Source organism: Crinia signifera, chromosome 8 (assembly GCF_055691185.1).
Source record: "Crinia signifera chromosome 8, ASM5569118v1, whole genome shotgun sequence".
Lineage (NCBI taxonomy): Eukaryota > Metazoa > Chordata > Amphibia > Anura > Myobatrachidae > Crinia > Crinia signifera.
The window spans coordinates 100,755,114-100,772,410 of record NC_139224.1 but is presented as its reverse complement, the minus strand read 5'-3'; the positions used below and the strand labels follow the sequence as shown (position 1 = coordinate 100,772,410).

The 17,297-nt window shown below is 38.2% G+C and overlaps 1 protein-coding gene across 5 annotated transcripts in view; it reads right to left on the bottom strand.

Annotated features, from left to right (window-relative positions):
* Positions 1 to 8,017: 8,017 nt before the first annotated feature.
* DENND1B (DENN domain containing 1B) overlaps positions 8,018 to 17,297 on the bottom strand; it is a 214,830-nt gene continuing 205,550 nt past the window's right edge. For 4 of the 5 annotated variants that reach the window (XM_083156880.1, XM_083156878.1, XM_083156881.1 and 1 more), the window contains 2 exons: positions 16,003 to 16,228; positions 8,018 to 13,529 (listed from right to left, as the gene is read on the bottom strand). In XM_083156880.1, coding sequence (XP_083013006.1) covers positions 13,164 to 13,529; positions 16,003 to 16,228 — 592 coding nt within the window. In that variant the 3' untranslated portion in view covers positions 8,018 to 13,163. Of the gene's footprint in view, positions 13,530 to 15,604; positions 15,654 to 16,002; positions 16,229 to 17,297 lie in introns of all 5 variants that reach the window. The other variant, XM_083156883.1, reaches the window with a different exon arrangement.

The following is a 17,297-nucleotide window of genomic DNA, read 5'->3' as shown; positions in this document are numbered from 1 at the left end:
ATCATGCTCATTTGTGCGCTCCTCCTTTTTCTTGTTATATATATATATATAAATACATATATATATATATATATATACATATATATATATATATATATATATAAAACTCCAGCTTTATGTGGCTAACATACCCAGAAAAGGCCTTATACATGGCATGTGAGAGAGAGAGAGAGAGAGAGAGAGAGAGAGAGAGAGAGAGAAGAGAGAGAGAGAGAGAGAGAGATAGAAAATAATTGGGTAGAACACAGTACTCCACATATATTAAACATTGATTATGGTCCAGGCATGATTTTGTTCTCATTTCTCTATATTCTGTTTTCCCATGGGTAAGGTTTTCAATGGAGCAAGCACAGGACATCCTGAAGCCAATCAGTTAGAACATGAGAATATTCACAGGGGCACAGAATAATCCTCATTTAAGGACGGAAATGGATGCAAGAGGAAACCACATGATTTAGGCACTTTGACAAGTGGTTTATAAAACATTCATATTACTAAACAGTGCATCAATACAAATGGAGTGGAATACATAGAGGCCCTTATTCTGGTTCACTCGCAAAGGCAAATTCCTTCTCAAATGGACAAAACCATATGCACTGCAGTTGGGGCAGATGTAACATGTGCAGAGAGTTAGATTTGGGTGAGTTATTTTGTTTCTGTGCAGAGTAAATACTGGCTGCTTTATTTTTACACTGCAGTATAGATCTCACTTTGAAGTAAAACCCCACCTAATTCTCTCTGCACTTGTTTCATCTGCCCCTCCTGCAGTGTACATGGTTTTGTCCATTTGAGAAGGAATTTGCGAGTGAACCAGAATAAGGGCCATATTTTGTGAGGGCCCTTAGGGACTCCGTGCCATGCACCCTACATCCAGGACAGATATACTATGTCTACAAAGCAGAGCTACTTTATTATTATCCAGCAGTGCCATCTTTCCAGTAAAATAAACATGACTGTGAGTGCTCTGCACTATTATACAGAACAATAGGAACAGGTGCACTGGACTTATACACAGAACAACAAAGGACACTGCAGTCAGGAGGTATAGGCATCTTATTGATGCAAACGGGAGGGGGATACCCATTTACACTGCCCCTGAACACAGGTCTCACCCGGCAACTTTCCCGTGTAGGATTGCTGGGTCAAAGACCTGGGATATTTTTTTAAGGGCACATTTACACTGAGCCCTGACCTGGGTCGACAATATCCCAGGAAATTTGTTTGGTGTAGAAGGGGTATTTTCAGAACAAAAGGGACACGCACTACATTACAGAACAACAAAAAGGAACATAACTGCAGGTGCACTACATAAAAACAAAAAAGCATATTTAAAACATGTTGTATCTGTGCACATTTTCAATGTGTATGTTTTACTGTATAATCTGTTCTCTCCAAAATCATATAAAACTATATTTATATTTCCTAAATAATATATATTTTTAAATACAATACAACATACAATAGGTGTTGTCAATCTCAGCTGAAAACTTAAACTCTTGTACAGATTGAAATAAATGCCAAGAAGGGTTGAAATATATTTTATTTAAATAACACAATGTGGGCACTTTCAGAACATCTGAGGGTTTACAGTATTTTTCTCTATTACAGTGCAGTTTTTCTAAACATATTAACATTTCAGGTTATGTGCAGTTAAAGTGACTTTTACACAGACAAATATTCTGAATCCCTTTTCCTCCTAGGATAAAGCAGGCAGGAACTTACTATGGTGCAATGAGCAGGAATCGAATATTCCATTACTTATAGTAAAACTAGGTTGTCTTGCAAATGTCCTTAAATCCCCAATTATTTTTGCAGACTATAGTTCTTTTTCCAGTCTTACCCAGAATCCTTGTCTGGAATCCTGCTGCCTCAGCGACCTTTGCAGACATTTGTTCAAACACACTGATACAGAAGTACTCTAATTTTGCTTTCCCCCTTGTTCCATGCATTAAGTTAATGTGACAGAGCTCCTTTATTTGAATATATCCACGTAATCCTGAGATAACAAACAGCTGGGGTCATTTAGAAAGTCGTCACACAATGGACCCACAAATGCCGTTGATGTCATAAACCTTATTTTATAGCTGCTGCTGGTAGCTTACACTTGGTAGGTGGAACAGGGCTGGGAAATAAGCTCTCATGGGGGCTGCAGGCTAGGAAGTGTGGGATCAGTGAAAACAAAAGATATTTTTAGCCATTGTTAAATATTAATATCATCAGCAAGGAATGGAGATTGTGCATATACTGTATGAAAAGACTATTCAATTTGCGATGGTGACAAATGCATTGTTGGCTCAATAAAATCACCAATACATTGCACTACCTCAGTTGTGGGTAAAAATGGTAGGTTACTTGAAAGAAAACAAACAAACAAAAAATTATTTCCTTTCCCTTATACAGCCAAAAGTAAGGCACAATATACTGGACACTGCTAGGAGTTAATTGAAATGTGAATGAGTGTAACACAAGCAGAATCTGGGATAAAAACTTTAAGAGGTCGATACAATTAGGTGTGAGTTGGGCCTGCAAGACGTTTTCATGGAGAACTCGCACTACGATATGCACTTGAATTCCAATCCCAAACACATTACTCCTTCAAACTCACGTTTGTAGGCAAACTTCTTTATTTTTAAAGCAAAAATGTTGACAATTGCTTCAAAACCGCTTGGACACCACCACTAATTAAGTATTTGGAAGTTTTCAATTAGCTTAATTGGGCAATAAGCCCATGTTATTATTGGGATTCAAAATGTCCTTTAATTACCCAAAAAGTTAACCTTTTAATTTTTATGAACCCCAAATTGAAAGTATTTATTCCACTGAAAAATTAAAGATTGTTATTTTTCCTACATTTTTTTTAAAGTTGCCAAACAGATTTCTACTTTCTTTTTTGTATCTTATTTATTTGTAATTTTAAATTTTTTTATTCTTTTATACTTTTTTTTATAAAGGCACAATCAGCCCTTTGACACCTGTTAAGAGCATCTACTACTTTCTGTATGCTTGCTTACTTAATTTGGGGGGGGGGGAATTATAATGTATGCGCATTTAAGCGAAGTCTGCAAGTTTCATGAAACAAACTTGCATTTAAAAACTCATACATTATTGAATTGAGCCTTAAAAGTTTTCGGAGTGAGTAGAATATTTTAGTATAAGTGTGAAGCTTTCAGTGGTAAATACATGCTCCTGATAAGCGCCAATCAAACTAGCCGATAAAATGAGTGATATCGCTTATTTTAGCTCTTCTGAGCGATATCGCTCATTGTATCGCCTAGCTTGTATGCCCTTCCCGACAGTGTGCTACTGTGCGTCATTAACGACCCCCTCTGCCATCTGTGTATGTACAGATGAGGGAGTGGATCATTAACGAGGGCCATAATGCAGAATGTCCCATGCCCCACACTCTGCTGGGTCCCCAGAGTGTACAGGTCATAACAGTCACACACTTTGGGTTCTAAGATAGTCAGTGCATAATGTGGGTGTGAACATGTGTATGTGCCACTAAACCATATAAATAATTACTGTCCACAAATGATCTGTTATGAGCAGAAAAATACAATGTGATTTGTTTGCATGACTTTACCATACAATACACGAAAATAAATAAATTCAAAGACATACAGTACATTGCCATGGTTTCATGCAGAAACAACAGATTTACAAAATAAAACATTATTTTTAAAATTAATTGTCATTTCATAATGAGGCAACTTTACATTAGAAATGTTACACAAGTCATCAGAATATATGATTTCATGAAATATTATTCATTAATATGGTATTATTATTAGAAAGATTCTTCTCTGTTATTTCTATGGAGATGATAACTAACCAATCACAGGTCAAGACACTTAATTTTTAGCTGCAAAAACAATGGGGAACAATGGGGAAGGGTGGATGAGTCTTAAAACAAACATTTATTGTAATTAAAAGAATATCACTTTCTAGTGAATTTTTAACTATTTTCATGCCTCAAGTGTGTGTAGTCTAAAGTTCACTTAAATAAACTAAATTATAAAATGTATTCATGTATTTATATTTTATACAACACACGCAATATGCCTGGGATAAACTGCGAAAACTTTGCCTGGGAGAACAAACACCAAATTCAGATAGTGCTGGTTCTCGCTGCCCCGCTTGTTCCTAAGGTGAAGGTGATCTGTTGTTGTAAATAAGGAATTGAGCAGATCCCTCCACTGACTCCTCTCTGAGCAACCATTGGCTATATGAATGAGTGACCTAAGGTTGCACTGGAGCAGAAGGCCAACATGTGGGCGGTAAGTAACTTATACTGAAGTAGCAGTGGTAATGTATGAAGGGCCAACTGCTTTTCAGAGCAATGGAGCAATGCTGAATTGCTCCAGTATTTAAGAATCCCCCAGCATGACTCCTGGAGAGTTAGGATATTTAAGCATTGGGGACCATACGGTCCCTGATGTTGAAAAGGCCCCTTAATGAGCAAGGTTTTAGTAAACAGTAACAAATGTTTTTTGAGTCAATTGTTAATTAAGTTGGCCATCAGCCAGTTTAGCAAGAAATACTACAGAAGACTAGTTTGAAATTATGAAGTAATATCTTTTTTAAAACATCTGTCTTTCCAATCATATTGGACAGGCATAGACATAATACAGTGCTGTAATAAATTACCATTGTGTTATTCATGTTATACACGTTTACACATATGCAGCTGCAGATATAGCAGTTAAAAAAGCAAAATGTCTTACTATCACCAGATATAGGGTGGTATTTTATGTGGGCCAATGATGTGATGGTGCATCTTGTATCATAACAGTGACTGCAGTGGGCAGAAGCATGATGCAAATTAATTTCCTCATTACAATTGGTAGCACAATGAAGCTGTTGAATGTGAATTATAGCTTAAAGTTTGTACTTGGCACATTCTGCTTGTTGCCCAAAATGCATCATGGAGGAAAGGAAGACTGAATCTCAATAGATTCTTCTTCAGATATGTTCATTAAAAAAAAAAACAACAACTTTTATTAGATCTGAAGAACAAAGTGAAACAAGCATAGAAGACATGAGGAAAGCAAATTACAGTATTATAATCATAAAGTTCAACAAACATGTAAAAATCACCTAATACTAAATTATATTTCATACCATGTATAGGCATCAGCTTATACAAGTTATCCATCCACTGCATAGAGAAAGAAGGAATAATCCTACAGGCTCTAGATAGGATCACAATAAAAAAAAAAAAGAGTAACAGTAGTTTTAATACTAATAAGGACTCTAATGGGCCCTATACACACATAGCGATGTGTGCAGGGCTACCTAGCTATGCTAGGTCGGGCTGTGCTGCGCCGCTATCGCATAGCACACAGAGCTGACAGCCCACACACAGAGCGAGTTGTCAGCTCTTTGTGCTAAGCGAGCAGACAGCGCCAGTGTTCTCCGGTGGGAGAACCCTGCTGATGCCGAGATTGATGGACACTGTCCATCAATCTCGGCCAGCGATAAAGACGTGCGGGGACGCGCACTGCTGCCGATATAGCCCCCACACATACACCGATGTGAGGGCATTTGCTAAGCGACTTTGCCAAACTAAGCAAAATCGCTTAGAAAATGCCTTAATATCGGCATGTGTGTAGGCCGTATAAGGTTTAGATTTTGCCAGTTACTTTGCTTAAAGTGTGACATCTCAGGATAAAAAAAGGGGTGAATAATGTTACATTCGTGTATAATCATCTTTTGCCAACAGTAATTTGTCCCAGGCACACTGGCATTTAGACTTGCAAGCTGTGCTACATTCTCTGTTGTTTCAGGTGTGTTAAGTTCGAGAAGACCCAGGTGGGTGGATTCGATGAAAAAGTATTTTAACAAATAAACTAAATAAAAATATGAATTAATTGTACTTCGATAAGGATATTTATTCAGCAAATGTCCCATACAGCAATCACATCAGCAAACTCAGGAGCCCCTCCCCCTAGAGGCTGAGTTATTTCCAGATCATCTTGGCACTTCTGCCATCATTATTATTGTATATTTATATGGTGCCACAAGGGTTCCGCAGCGCCTGGCAATACATAGATGAGCCAAAAAAAAAAACAAAGCAAGAAAAGTGATTTACTGTACAAATGCAAATTAGGACAAGTACATGCCAAAATAAAAGACAGTTCCAGACACTTCTGCAATTATAACAGTGGAAGAGATATATATTCTTATAAAAGCACATGAGGAGAGAGGACACTCGTTAATGCTTACATTCTAAAGGGAAGGTGCAGACAAACTGGGGGTCCATCTTATATAGGTCACAGATCTCCTTACTAAGCTATTTCATAGTTTCAAAGTCCAAATGGTGAAGAAATATAAACCATAAAAAACAGTAGGGACACTTTTGCCATTTTAATGTTGGAAATAACATCAAAATACAGTGTATAACATGAATTATAGATTATATAGATTTAAGACACAATGTGAACAATATTGTCCAAGGATTAAAAAGCAAGAACTCTAATGTTGACATCACTGCTAAAAAGCACTTGTGTGGTTTGGTCACATATAACCAGACAATGCCCTTTCAGAAATAAATGTATCAGAAAGTAAACATCTTAAATCAGATTATGATGATTTATTTATTTCCCCTTTCTTGTCCTATTAAAACCACCTTATTATATTCATATAACAAACACCCACCACACTTCTAAAGTTTATATTGTATACAAAAGCAAACATATAATTTCAAAATTGTTAAAACATGAACTTAAACTGAACTGTATTTTCAGCAAACAACCTGACATATCTAATGTTTAACTTGTATTGTATATGGTGCAATACCAACAGTGTGTATCAGGAGTGATGAAAATATAGTTTAGCTGTCTGATTTGAGTCTGTTTTCAGTCTGTTTTTGTACCAAATACAGCTATAGTTAATCATTACATATGTCAGGTTATTTGCGGATAATACAATTCTGTTTCAGTTCATGTTTTAACCATATATTTGCTTTTTTTTTAGCAGGGGAATATATATCTGTATATGCAAAAAATAATGAGGTGACTCCTAGTGTACTAACCTTAGTTGGTCTGACCTGTGACCAAATAGTGATCACCCAGTAGATATCAGTACCGTTGGAAGTGGTTCTTCAACCACTTGTACTGCGTGTTAATCCCAAATATAATCGCACTGGTCTCTGAGGCTTCACACAAATGGGTATCCTTAAGCGAATTTTGCCTTTCTTTTAGACCACCAGTTTCACCATTCATATAAAGAGAAAACATAAATACATAGTGCAAAACTGTGCAAACATTATTTATATATTTGATGACATTATAAAATGCCTGTTCAGGATTAAAAAATAGTAAAAGCTTATCTCAAAATGTGCATGTAGTCCCAGCACATGTCCTCAACACATTTTGTCCTCTTTCTCTCTAAGCCTGGACCCGTCGTGAGTTATTGTAGCCCATTGGGGCTAGTATTTATCCCTATCTAAATAGCTTGATTAATGTTGGAGCGCATGGGTAAATTCCGCTTCCGGTATCAACATCCGGATAGTGGATTTGTGGACACAGAGGGGGTATATATTATAACCCTCTGGAGTTCAAACCTCATATTCACTTCCGGTACACACATCCAGACAGTGGGAATTCTTTAGAAGTCAGCACAGGGAGCAGTGTCTTCCGCCTAGCGCAATGGTGCTATTACGTCACACGCTCTGACTCTCCATGCAGCATCACACACTTTGATACTCCGCTTCCGATGTCCGCCCTCCGGTACGTCAGACATCAGAATACGATTTAGGGTACTAAGTGTAGCTCAATATAAACTGTACCTTCGATAGCGCATACACCACTCTTTTTTATTCATATCTATATATATAGATACACACATATATTTATATATATATATATATATTTGACAAAGTGGTGCAGCACTCCAGCGTAGGTACTTTAAAACATTGCTTTTATTTGCAACGTTTTAATGCTACTAGAGCATTGTCATCAGGCTAAAAGACTTTAGCCTGATGACAATGCTCTAGTAGCATTGAAACGTTGCAAATAAAAGGTATGTTTTAAAGTTCCTACGCTGGAGTGCTGCACCACTTTGTCGATTGTATCTCCTGTTCTGTGCGGGCACCCAGCAAAGTTCTGCATCTAAGAGGCTGTGCCGGACCCCGTATCTATATATATAAATTTATTATAGAGAATGGTAGATCTCAGAGGGTGCTAATGACAAGTATACTTAAGTAGATTAATTGTAGAGTCATTTTAAAGACTTTAATAAAATTAAATTTACAGTCATTAAAAATCACTGTTAAAATTAGCATATGACAACTTTAGTATCCGTGCGTGTGGACGATGGTCCACCAATAATTCCTATAAATTGACAGCAGCATGAACATCAAAAAGAGAATGGAACTCAACGCATTTCGTCATACAGGACTTCATCAGGGGTAGAAATTAAAAACTATTCGTTTGATAATCAAATATTTTTATGGTCCAATTGGAAGTAAATCAAAGATAGAGGAGTAGCATTTATAACAGCTTCTTTTATATACAAAGGTAGACCAGGATCCTCAGCAACATATGCTTCAAAAAAGGGTCACCATACAGTGGTCAATGATAGGCAGTGTTCACATCAAGGCTCCCAGCACAGGGTATAGATATATATATAGTCCAACTATGCCTGGCACTCCCCTTACTAGTGGACCTGGGTGCCCTCCTGGGATAATCTCGATGTGACTCCAAAGTATAGTGTATCGATATGCCACATTTTTCATCAGGGTATGATTCCCTGATAAAACATGTAATAATACAATTGAAATGTAGGCATATTGCTGTTATGGGTCTTTCTTGACATTGGAGTGCCGCATATCGATATACTATATATCATTATAAATAAAAAATACTATTTTTCAGTGCGTTTTCAACAGATCACATTACAATTCCATGGAACAACAAGTCTATGATTGCGGGTCACGATCAGCTTTTCAGTACAATTATTCACAGCTGGTATACTTGCACAAGACTTCCAGTTTATCAGGTCAGCAGCTTCCCCCAATACTTGATCCAAACAGGTAAATATGTATGTCTTCCCGCTTACTGAAGGGCAATTCAATACAGCTATAGGCCATACCCCTTCTAATTTAATTGTTGAGACTTCAACAGAGGGCTGATCTGGCATCCTCACAATCATCAATTCATCAATTAAAAGCCTGAAGTAGCCAATCTGCTGCCTACTCGATTACATCATCTCATTCCAAATTAATAATGATAATATAACTTCATCTTCAATAAACAGGTTGTTAAACACATTAATCAATTTGTTAATACAATTATGCAATAAAAAGGAAGAAAACAAGAGGAGAAAAAAGAGAGAACGTATAATCTATTTAAGATAAAAATTACTTTTTGTGTTTGCTGTTGTTTTTACTCTTGTTTTCTTCTTTTTTTATTGAATAATTATAAGAAAACACTTCAGAAGTGCCAGGAATATCTGTAAATAACTCAGCATAACGATGTAGAGGATGGGGCTCCTGAGTTTGCTGTATTGGACATCTGTTGAACCAATAACCTTACTTAATAAATTCATATTTTATATTCAATTTATTTGTTGAAGTACTTTTTCTGGGAATCCACTAATCTGGGTCTCCTCGAACTTAACCCACCTGAAACAACTGTGCACATTTATTTTTTGTACAGTACCGTTACCCACCCGGTATCTATATGCTTAATTTGTAGTCATCATCATTAGCAGGATCAAATGGAGAGTGTTTCAGTGCTTCTCCAAGCTTTAGCCCAAAAATGTATGGGTTATTTACCAGAGGGAAACAAATATATATATATTTTTTTTTACACTCTGAGTCCAAAAAATATACACGCCATATGATATATGCTCACCAGTTCTTCATTGTTAATGAGCCTTATGTAGTACTGCACCGTTACCGGATAGTTATTGCATCCGGTAATGGTGCAGTGGTTCTTGTAGGTGTTCCTCTGGATACTCACAAAGGGTTACAGAAAAAAACAAATGGCATCTACTGTCACATATGGTAAATCTGACCAAATAAATCCTTTAAAAGTCATACTCACACTTTATGAACATGCTGTTAACTTTGGACATTAATTTACAATCCAGATGTCCGTCAGTTTAATAGTAGTGGAATAAAGTCATTAGAGAGTGTTATAAGGACTTAAATAATCTAAAGTGCTAGGGTGTTCTTGGAAAAAAAATCTATTTAGGAAGAGTTCTCCAAATGTAGGAAACAATATATAGAATACTATTTATTCAAAGGTGAAAAGACTTCAACCATAAAAGTATTGCAATGAACCGTTACAAATATGAAGGTTAAAAAGAACTAAAATCAAAACATCCAATTACTATTTCCACAGCTAGTAAAAGCATTTCCCATTAAAATATTGGTCATTAACACGATCTGCAAATCTGTGTTACTTAATAAATAACCCCAACTTTATTTGTACTGTAACCCTTTTTGAGTATCCTGAAAGCTACCTGTCTTATCAGCAAGCACGGGTAATGATGCGGTAATACCGCAGCATCTACCCCCTATGCCCGAAGAGGAGAAAGCGACCAGCCCAATCCCGGCACTTGTGCATTAGATCCTGCAGGTGTCTGGACCTCCCCACATGCATTCGCCACAGTGCAACTGAGCATGTACAATCCCCTGGAACCCATTGACTGCACCAACTGCAGCCCATACAATCTAAATTGGGATGCGTGATAAGGCAGGGAGTAGCTACCTAAATGAAGCCAGCTCTATACTTATCGCAGCCCAGACTGGCAATCCCGGAAAGAGGGAACACCTCCTAAAGGTGAGTCTTTGACTGACAGGTAGAACTTCCAATAGGAAGTCATTGCCAGCCACAGTAAAACCAATTCAGTCTCATGGACTGCATCTGGCTTCACTGACAGTCTTGCAGCCCATAAGTAAAGTCAGCCACTGGTTACAACCCAGTTATGCCACATCAACTGCAAGTGGTGATGCAAATTAAATGCTTAGAACTCTGTATCATCTGTACCTGCATAAGCGTAGTTCCAAAGCATGCAAGGTATCCTCCACAAACTGGTGAATTCTACTCTGCAACAGACCCAGTAAGTTGTTTTACAGTACAGTTTGGTAAAATGTACTTGTGTGTTAACCTTGTAAGTGTGTATATAAGTAAATAGTGAACAGAAGGCCTCCCTTCAGACCCTAATATATGACCAAAAAGATACAGAACATATATTGCTCTCTGTGTGAACTTATATCCGTTCTGACATACAGTATGATTTTGTGTCTTGTTCTATTACAGAAATAAGTTAATAGAATTCTTACAGTGTTGACTAAGTTTCAGCAGTAGTCAGTTCCACTGATCGAGGAGAATGCACTGATCACTCCTAACGTTACAGTGAGCCTTTCATAGCATAAAAAAGTAAATATTATTTATTTCAAGTTAAACAACAGCAGAAATACACCTAATCTCATAAAAAAATATTGAAAACAAAAATATAGCAGAAAATCCTCAACAACTATTTCCAGGATTATTTTTCATCTCGGTAACCATGATTAGCATAACGATGTTGTACCATGTGCAGACCCTCCAGACGGGAGTCCTGGGATAAACAAATTCATGTGGCATTTTAGCTCTTGTGCATACGAAACTCTTCATTATATCACAGTACACCGACGTTTTAGAGGCAACAAAATATATGTTAGAAATATCAATATCTAGGTAATCCCTTTTAAAAAACATATATATCTGCAATAAAATATTTTTCAGGTTATTTAAAAGAAAAAAAAAAGGTATTTAAGTTTTGGACCAATTATTACAGCAGAAGGTTAAGTCAGTGCCTTTAGTACATAACATTTCTAGTGTCAGCTTCACCATACATTTATATCCAAGCTGGGTGCAGTTATCTGGGTTCTCTTGAAGAACAGCAGCTGAGACACACTCTGCCTACTTATACCAATTAAAGAGTCTTGCCACAAAATCTAGGAGAACCTTAGTACCCAAATAATGTCCAGCCAGTGTTTTATCACATCTTTTAACCAGTACCAACAAGATGAGATATATACGAATATGAAAACAACAGGTAAGGACAAAGTTCAGAAATCCTTTTGGTACTTAAGAACTCATCTCCAGTTTATGATAACAGTACAGTGCCCACTCCTGAAAACTACCAAAGGCTCATTAATCACATTCTTTTTGTTTTCCAGAGAGAGTTAACTAAATAAATTATATTTGAAAAGAATTACACCTAGAATATGTTGTTCACCCACTCAAATCTATTGCCTATGCATTTAACAAAAAGCAGTTACACATACCAATAGATGCCAAACACAATTAAAAGAAAATAAATTAAGGTTAGAGTACCTTTGAACCATTCAAGCAGGGCATAAAAGTCTTATTTGTGGCTTCAATTTGCAAAGCCAATTACTATCTGGTTAAATAATATAATTGAAAGGTAATTTGTTATTGTAAAAATAAAGCACACAGTGCTAATTGATAATTAGGATCTGATTGGCTGTTATAAGCAATATCTCCACTTCTATACCCACACTTTGGTAAATTTCCTCTTAAATACTCAGACTTCACTTATATTGTAACACTTAAACTTTTACTATAGCCAATCAGCGTCAAAATGTTGCATACAGTATATCTGAAAGCTGCACTAGCATATAGTAAAAAGTTGTAGTGCACGGCTACTCTATCTAGCTATAAAACAATGTGGAGGTTTAAGCAGGAAAGATTGGGGCTTGTGATGGGCCCTCCCACTTACAGCATATCTAACCATCTCAGGCACTATTTCAAAGTTGGTGGGCATTTGCTGTATTACAGAACTGGCAAACCAATTGAATAACAGGTAAATATAGCGGATACCTGGCATTTGCTATGGAACAGGGGATCTGCACTATTGCCTTTTACTAGGTGATTCCATTGCTTTACTAGATGTTAAAATTTTCTGGATGAAAAAACAAACTATTTTTAAGAGTAAACAGGGACCAGCACAGTGGTCTGAAATGATTTGACACAGAAAGTGCAGTGGATTCTGTTGAATGTGGTGCATGAAAACCCAGGACACTATGTGATACAGTAGTTATGCTAACATTATTCACTTTTCCAAGGTGCCCCTCCAGTTAGCTTTTGGAATGTCTAAGCCTGGAGTTAGAAGCAAGCAAAAAGGTCAGACAGGTGAGAACATGGTCAAGGAGGATTCTCTCTGCTTGGAACACCTTTCATCTCAGTCTTCTCCTTCTCCCATGGAACTTGCAAGGTTGAACTCTTCAGTGGAAGTGCATGAGATGCGGTACCTACATCCAATCCTGCTCCAACCTCCCTATGGCAGAAAAGAGATGTGGGTCGTCCAGCTCCTGGAACATCAATAACAGTTGTAGGAAAGTCAGAACGGGGGCGATCTATGTATTTATGAGAGACCTCCTCCCGGCTTTTCTTGCTTTGTGAGGGATGCTTCCTGAAAAGGACACTGTCATCTTGACCGACATTCCAGTTTTTACCGGAATCTACACACAATGAACTAAGGTTGTTCTCGCTGGGAGTATTTGTATTTTTCTGGGGATGACACAAAATACTATGGTCATTTATGCAGTCAACGAGGCAGGCGGTTTTCAGATTCACAATTAAGATGAGAAGCAACTGACTACTAAAAGTATTACAAATTTCAATTTGTATATTCAACATAAAGTAAAAATACAGTGTACAGGAGAGGCATTCAACATTTGGCCGTCCAGTAGTTGTAGAACTACACAAGCCAGCATACCCAGACAGTTTTGCTATCTGGAAACTCGAAAACTGTGTCAGATCATGCTAATGGTGTGTACACACGGTTCGATGTTCTGTGCGATCCGATGTACGATTCGATGTTTTGTCCGATTTTTACTTTTCCCCTTTTTTTTTTTTCTCTACTCCTTAAGATATGCCTTAAGATATGCTTAAGATTTTCACTTTTTACCATACAATTTGCTATGCGATTTCCTATTTGATTTACTATGCGATTTCCTATGTGGCTTAAGATTTGCTTAAGATTTTGACTATGCGATTTTGACTTGTGTATATATGACTGACAGGGCCCTGGAAATCACATAGCACATCGCATCTTAAGCATATCGCAAGGCACATACGATGCATTCGATATGCTTGCGATTTGTGCTAGCTAGAGTGTGCTGCCCTCTCTATCTCCCCTCCGATCTGTCCTTAAACGGGAGCGCGCATCGGGCTAGGAAGCCCTTACAATGCATACAATCAGTATGCGATATGTATGCGATATGGCTTCCGATGTTGACGATATCGTCAACATCGGAAGCCATATCGAACCGTGTGTACACACTATAAGACGTGTAGTTCAACAACAGCTGGAGGGTCACAAGTTGAATGCCCTGACATCCACTGCATCCCCACTTAAAAGTAAAATTGAACCAATAATTTGGATGCACAGACTCAGACATCCTTCATTAGTGCAGTGCAGTGTTTATTTGCCAAGTATTTCAGTATAGTTCTGCCCACAATATGGGCACCAAAGTGTGAAGGTGGGGAGATTTTCCTCAAAGATAATACAAAACAATGCTTTTTGTAAGATACAACAATGTTCTCAGTCAGGTGTCAAACACAACATACTGCTATCAGTCTATGGAATGAAACCTGGATTACAAAATGAAAATCACTGATGTTGCACCTGCATTTGATATGCCGGTTACTGTAGCTCTTTTTAGTAAAGTGTAGCTGCACCCAAGTTTCACACTCACAAAAACTGCCATTTGTATTGTCTCCTAGCCGATACGAAAGCGTTTGTCCATCAAAAGTACAAAACTTCTAGAACACATAACCCAGCCCTAATTGTATGTGAACTTTCAAAACATTTTTGTATATGCAAATATAATATAGTTACCCTATTGGTGAATGTTCCCTGGGTAATGAATGCATTGTGCTGCTAGACATTGTACAATGCCACAAACATTTACTGCTAATATTGAAAGGAAAATGTGTGGCATGAAAGGTAACTTGATGAGCACAACCTGCAGGAATGGTCACATGCAACACTGTCATACATGTAATGCCTTGGCTGTATACAGATGGAGCCCCTCTCATTCAGCTCCAGGGCTCGCCGGAATGTCCCCGCTAGCGAGCACTGGCTGAGGGGGACACCCTCTGACTGGGACACATGAGTGTCCCAGTCACTCGGCAGAAGCTATCGGAAACCCTGGCTGTCAGGGAGACGGGCAGGGTTAGGGGGTTGCAGGGAGGCGGCGAGGACTGACGGCAAGGATCGACGGGGAGCTCCGTCGGAACAGGGCGTTCAAGGGGGGGTGGCTGGTGCTTCGATCGCCAGCTCCAGCCTGAATGAGGCGGGCTCCATCTGTACTTCCCAAACTGGTGGAAAGATGGTTTCCATTAGAGCTGAAGTCAATATTAAAAACTTTTACTTGATTTAATCTCTTTGAAAACAGAATGAATTTGAGATGGATGCTGCACATTAATATAGTATTAATTAAAGAGCATCTTCAGAATCATATACACTCATGTTACCATAACAGGAAACCATACTTTATAGGCAAAATATGCTGCATTTCTAGGAATGGCAAGGCATGCTGGGAAGATGTACGGATTTAATTGGAAAGTTAGTCACCTACCTTTGGTATACAGTTTTTCTTCCATACTCACTGTTTCTGATTGGGTTTGCTGACATCACCATCCAAAATAATTGAATGCAGAGAAAAACATCAATGCAACATTGACAATCAGAGACAATTGGCAAAGAGGAGTTCTGCCGTTATATAACTTATTAGCTTCAAACATCACGCAGTACAGTCAGGGACATATGATGGATATATAGGAGGAGAGGAGGTTGGTGGGTGAGACAAGAAAAGATCACTAAGGCTGTTTCTGAACAATTAAAACTTCTGTCTAGTCAAGGAAGATTGTTCAGACCAAAAGTATGAGCCATATCACATTTCCATCAACTTGCAGAATTTTACATAGATACACTTAAATGCAAGATAAAACGTTTAACCCAAGTTCACAAACTTACCATAACTTTGTATTCTAAGTCCTCCACGGAACGGAAAAAGTCTAAACTCTTAGCAGCTGTGAGACGACCCCCACCAGGATCTGAACTGTGGGTACTAAGTGAGTCTAGAATCTCACCCAGAAGATCCATCTCTCCCCCTGGACGGGAGGACAGGCTCACATCATCATTTGAGGCATCACTGTCATCTAAATAACCAGACGCTTCTTCACTGTCCTCTGAGGACAATCTGTGAAGGACACAATCAATGAGACACATGGAGGACATGGGGTGTGCAGTGTGACTTATACTGTAAAGTTCTCATGCACAAGATCCTAAAGACAATCAACTACATATGGAAGCAGCAATGATGCCAGCATATGGAATGCAGCAGGAAAGTTTGTTATGAGTAGATGCTTCCTGCATACACGTGTGATCCAAGAATGCAGCATCAAATCACTTTTGACACCAATTGCCATGAGGTACAGTAATGGCTGCACCAGCTTGTTCCAAGGTACCAGTAAATCTCCATTGGACATTGGAGCCTCTGGCATTGGCACTCCCACAAATCGGAGATGACACGCCTCTGCTTTGTGAAACGGCATACATTACCACCCCCTCCCAAACAGCTGAAGGCTGTCAATCACTTAACATGCACAGAATGACTGTAGCGAATGCATAAAGTATCAAACATTCTGTGCATTGGGACCTGAATAAGGCCCAGAATTGAAAGGTATGGTATGGTAAGACATGATGACCTTACAGTGGAGGTGGATAGTAGTAATAAAGGTAACACGAGTAAATTAATGCAGTGTATCGCCTTAAACTGCAGAGTTTTTAAGAAAAGCTCATTATTTTGCATTAATACACTGACTGACAATAAAATGACATTCTATTCTTAAAGGGCACAGGAGCATCTTTGTGTTATTAACTAGGATGTATTGTGCAAAACATACTTTTTTTTTCTAAATATTGTTTGAACATAAACAATAGTTTTAGGTTATCTCAGCATCCAGGAGAAATTCGTCCTTCTGATAGGGGGAGTTATAAACTGTTCATGCTATAGTATAGTACAGTTATACACTGTCCGTGCTGTGTAATGGTTAGCATTCCTGCCTCACAGCAATGGGGTCATGGGTTCAACTCCCGACATGGCCCTAACTGGCCTCTTCCCTCCTATTGTCAAAGCCCTCTTCTCTTCACATTTCACTCACAGCTCTCTTATACTCAAACACTCAGTGACCATCTTCGTCCGCATACTCATCTCCATCATTGGCCTCAAGCCTCTAGTTGTATGTTGATTGAGTCCTACTACTTGT